This window comes from Octopus bimaculoides, chromosome 17 (assembly GCF_001194135.2).
Source record: "Octopus bimaculoides isolate UCB-OBI-ISO-001 chromosome 17, ASM119413v2, whole genome shotgun sequence".
Classification (NCBI taxonomy): domain Eukaryota; kingdom Metazoa; phylum Mollusca; class Cephalopoda; order Octopoda; family Octopodidae; genus Octopus; species Octopus bimaculoides.
Window position 1 is genome coordinate 26,453,890 of NC_068997.1, and position 4,795 is coordinate 26,458,684.

The following is a 4,795-nucleotide window of genomic DNA, read 5'->3' on the forward strand; positions in this document are numbered from 1 at the left end:
TTATAATTAATGGTCATTACATATTTATGTAATTATGTCTTGTATATCACTCTGTATAATAATAAAAAAATTAAATACAGATCACAACCATTTAGATCGAACGACGTGATCGATTAAAATTTGTGAAGGGCGTCCCCCAGTATGGCCGCTGTCCAATGGCTAGAATCCGAAAAAGAACAAAGGGAAAAAGCCTAGTTCATTGGTTTTCAATTTTCATAGAGAGAACATTTGAAAAAATTACAAACAGTTTAAATGAAGTGGAATGAAAATAATTTTCATAAAAATTTAATCTTAAATAGAGAAAATTAGAAAAAAAAAGGTGAATCATCCCTGGTGGGATTCGAACCCACGACCTCTGGATTAGAAGTCCAGCGCGCTATCCCCTGCGCTACAGGGACAAGACAGACAGGAATCTTTCTAAATTGTTTTTAACAAGAAGTTTGTATTGTTAGACAAGTAACGAAGTATTTTGAACTATTTTCTTTGTAGATATACGCCCGCCCACGTGTACGTCTGAATATACACGTATAAGGTGAAAGCCGCATATTGTAATCACCAAACAATTATTGTTACCAAATTGAGTCCATCAGACACGAAACATTACTATATCCGCTGCTTTATGTCATCAACTCGTTGTTGCTACATATTAGATTCCGTCTCTAAAGTGATCATAATATGTTGTAAATAATTACTTTCTTTTCTCGTATCATTCCACTCCATTTAAGTTTTAATTTATTTAGCAAAATTTGTGTCGTTGACTGAGTTGTGTTATTTCCCTTCGGTAATTATTTATTTGTATATTTCCAATCTTAAGACGTTTCTGGTGCATGAATTGAGAAAGATTCATGCTGTTATTTCTAGCTGCGCGGATCGTTCTACTAAGACATGGAGTAAGGCCATGTGGGACAATACCTCTAATTACACAGTTACGTCCCTTTACCACCACAGCTGTAAACCCACGCTGGTTCGGTGTCATGACAGTAATGTTGCCTTCAAATTTTGGTACAAGACCAGCAATTTTGGGGAAGGGATTAGTTGATTATATTGCTCCAGTACTCAACTGGTACTTATTTTATCGATCTCCCAAAAGATGAAAGACAAAGTCGACCTCAGCAGAATTTGAACTCAGAACGTAAAGACGGACGAAATGCCGCAAAGCATTTTGTCCGGCATGCTAACGATTTTGCCAGCTCGCCGCCTTTTTTTGTGTGACAGTAATATTAAATCCACTCTAGTTCTTGGAGGGATTTGAAACAAGTAAAAGAGTAAAAGAGAGCATATCTATTTTAGTCGCAGGTGTGGCTGTGTAGTAAGAGATGCAGGTGTGACCTGTGCTGGTCAAGGAAAGGTCAGTGCTTTGTTTAGGCTTTGACCTACATTACTGACAAAAGTCTATATAACAGAGAGAATTTCCTATCTCTTTATTGTGTCAGCCAGACCAACGAGCGACACGCTCTTTTGCGTCAGCCTTAACTAAGAACAGCACTTCCCTTCGCTCGACATGCAAAGAGAGGCTTTCGGCCGCAAGAAAGGCGATGCTACCTTTACCCTTTCTTCCTTTCTAGTCAGCACCGTGCATTCCTTACTCTTTCACTCTCTGCTGACAGACAACCTTTTTCTACACTATCAACTACGGACCAGTGAGCCAACCTTGTTGTCACTGTCACTACAATTAGTACTGTATTTCTAACTACCTGTCGGGCAAACGAATAAATATATGTAAATAATATGGTTAATAATATTTCTTCCATCTTGGTGTTCTTTCTTCCATGTTTACTGGTTTTTCCGCCGCGAGAACCGTTAAGTTACGGGGACGTAAACACACCAGCATCGGTTGTCAAGCGATGTTGAGGGGACAAACACAGACACACAAACACACACACACATATATATATATATACATATATACGACGGGCTTTGGTCGGCCCGAGGCTATAGTAGAAGACACTTGCCCAAGGTGCCGCGCAGTGGGACTGAACCCGGAACCATGTGGTTGGTAAGCAAGCTACTTACCACACATAGATAGATTTTAAATACATAAATGTTGATTTCCTTACGCGCTTGTCACCTAGCCATTCGACAAAGAAAGATCAATAGAATAAATAATAATAATAATAATAATAATAATAATAATAATAATAATAATAATAATAATAATAATAATGATAATGAAATTATTGTGTATAGTGCTCAGGTGCACTGATGCTCAACAAAGGTGCACGTACTGTACATAGAATTATGTACAAAATAGTAATTCTAAGATAAACACTGAGATTTTATTTGCCTAACTTTTTCAAGGTGGTTCGTGCAGTTAGAAAACTGAACCAAATAAAAGAAAAAGAAATTTTGTTTTTTAATTGCACATCTGTGTGTGCGTGTGTGTGTGTGTGTGTGTGTGTGTGTGCGCATGTGTTGGGGGAGGGGGGGTAAGCGAGAGGTTGTTCACACCACCTGTCCTCGTCTGTTGTTTTTTTCGTAAATTCTCCCGTATGTATATAAATAGATTGAGACGCGACGGTCAGGTAACTCTGGAAGCCTAAAGAGAAAACAAGGGCGACAACTGTGAATCTACCCTTAACAAGAAACCGTATTTTGATTCTCACTTGGACCATCGATACCTAATTGCGTTTTTAGTTCAGACTAATTTTTTAATTTACTATGTCTTGCACATCGAAGATAATATTTAGCACAATGTTGCGCTTTTCAGCGACTAACCTCTCCCGCAGGGCGTCCGTAATACCTCGGATGTATTCAGGTAAGTGTTCTATAATGTTATATTTTGTTTTCTCACTTTGTCCGCTAACATGTTCGTTTTATTATTTTTTTAAATCCAAAACATCATTTATGAAGCATTTTATTGCGATGTATATGTACATTTATATATATATATTAAAGTGAAATGATATGAAGGCCTCTTTACCACATCTCGTCGTGGTGGAATCGAATTTTTTTTTTATCGGGCACGTGTTAGTTTCATGTTTTTAATTATTGTTATTATTTTAACTTCAAGTCAACCTCTATCTAACACATTTTGATACGTATTTATTTTGTTACTTGTTAATTGGATGTCAATCCTGAACGAACAGACTTTCTAGCTGTGACCATCTCGACTTCAGAATATCTAGCACTACGTTGTATAGTGGAGATTACAATGTACACGTTCGTTTTACAGATATTCTTTTAAGACGTTAGGGTGTGTTGTAAATGAAAGGGTGAACCCCGATCAAGCAGACCTTTATTTAAAGATAGTCCTATCGTGGCCTTCCCATTTTTTTATGTGTATTTTGGTCTGTTCTTATTGTTAATTCACTGTCATCTCTACACAAGCTGACGTTCTGACCGTGACATCTCCCCAGTTGTGTATCTAGGACTACCTGTACAATATTGTCTACAACGGACTGGTTTTTTTACTATTACACCCGTTTCACGAGACGAGTGTAATTGTTGCTCGGCGGAGTTTCGGGGTAGTCATCTCTCTCTCTCTCTCCCTCTCTCTCTCTCTCTCTCTCGGAGAGAAAGAAAAGAACAAAGAATTGGGTGATTGTTTCCTTCTGTGAAAGAATTTTTTTTACAATGTACCCGTTCGTTTATTTACTTTTAAAAAAGAAAATAGACGTTAAATAAACACGATGCAAATGAAGTGGTATGGAAGCTGTCTCATCTCATCACATCACGGCGGAATAGAATTAAATGTATTTAAATCTAACATGTATCCGTGTTATGTTATTGCTGTTATTCTTAGCTTAAGGTCAATCACGATCAAGCAAATCTGTATTCAAAGGTTATCCAGCCGTGACCCTTCCATCTTTTTAAGTGCATCTTATGTTATTCCTCTTGTTAATCCAATGTCATCTCTAAACGAGTTGACGTTCTCGCCATGGCCATCCCATCTCTATAGGTTTATCGAAATTGTTTCGTTGTTGTTGTTAATCCTGTGTTATTCCCGAACAAATAGGTTTCAGCCGTAACTATCTCGTCTTCGTCTATCAAGGACTACACTTTCTAGTGTAGTGTATAATTTACTTACTTTGTTTTAAAAAAAATTATTTACTTTGTTTAGAAAAAACCCTCAGACATGTTTTGCGCATGACGCGCACTCACGCTTGGTAGTCGTAGGATCGATTAGTCACGACTCGCTAGGTCGGATGCGCGAGTGCGTGCACCGGTACCATTCATCTTGAATAGTACCCACTTTCTATTGTACCCGTTCTTAATTCATTTATTTTTTTGTTGAGGTTAAGGTGGGATGTGACAACATTTGGTTGTTATTTCTAACAATTCGAACTCATTACGTTAAGGTTTGTTCTAAGACGTAGTGATGTTACGACTTACAATACATGTTGGCATCTAAGGCGGTGTGCTGACAGAATCGTTAACACGCCGGACAAAATGCTTAACGGCACTTCGTTTTAAGTTCTCAGCTCAAATTCCACCGAGGCTAACTCTACCTTTCATCCCTTTCGGGGTTGCTAAAATAAGACCCGTTGATCACTGAGGTCGATGTTATCAACTTATCTCTTTTCCAAAATTACAGGCCTTGTGCTAAAATTTGAAACCAATATATATATATATATATATATATATATATATAATACAAAGAATATATATACATGTATACACACATATATGTACATACTTACATCTACATGTGTGTATATATATATATATATATATATATATATATATGCATATCAGGGTACAGGACGTTAGAACAATGAACTACAGACAACGGAACGAACACATAGGAAAACGGAAAGCCACTTGGAATATTCCTTCATCAGCTGTCTCTATTCTA

The 4,795-nt window shown here is 37.3% G+C and overlaps 1 protein-coding gene and 1 non-coding gene across 2 annotated transcripts in view; one reads left to right on the forward strand and one right to left on the reverse strand.

Annotated features, from left to right (window-relative positions):
- Positions 1 to 325: 325 nt before the first annotated feature.
- Trnar-ucu (transfer RNA arginine (anticodon UCU)) lies at positions 326 to 398 on the reverse strand. Its single transcript has one exon. It is a non-coding gene; the product is annotated as a tRNA-Arg (tRNA).
- Positions 399 to 2,509: 2,111 nt separating this feature from the next.
- The window catches only part of LOC106878483 (3-hydroxyisobutyrate dehydrogenase, mitochondrial), a 17,823-nt gene continuing 15,537 nt past the window's right edge, over positions 2,510 to 4,795 (forward strand). The window contains exon 1 of the mRNA XM_014927702.2: positions 2,510 to 2,755. Coding sequence (XP_014783188.1) covers positions 2,659 to 2,755 — 97 coding nt within the window. The 5' untranslated portion in view covers positions 2,510 to 2,658. The remainder of the gene's footprint in view (positions 2,756 to 4,795) is intronic.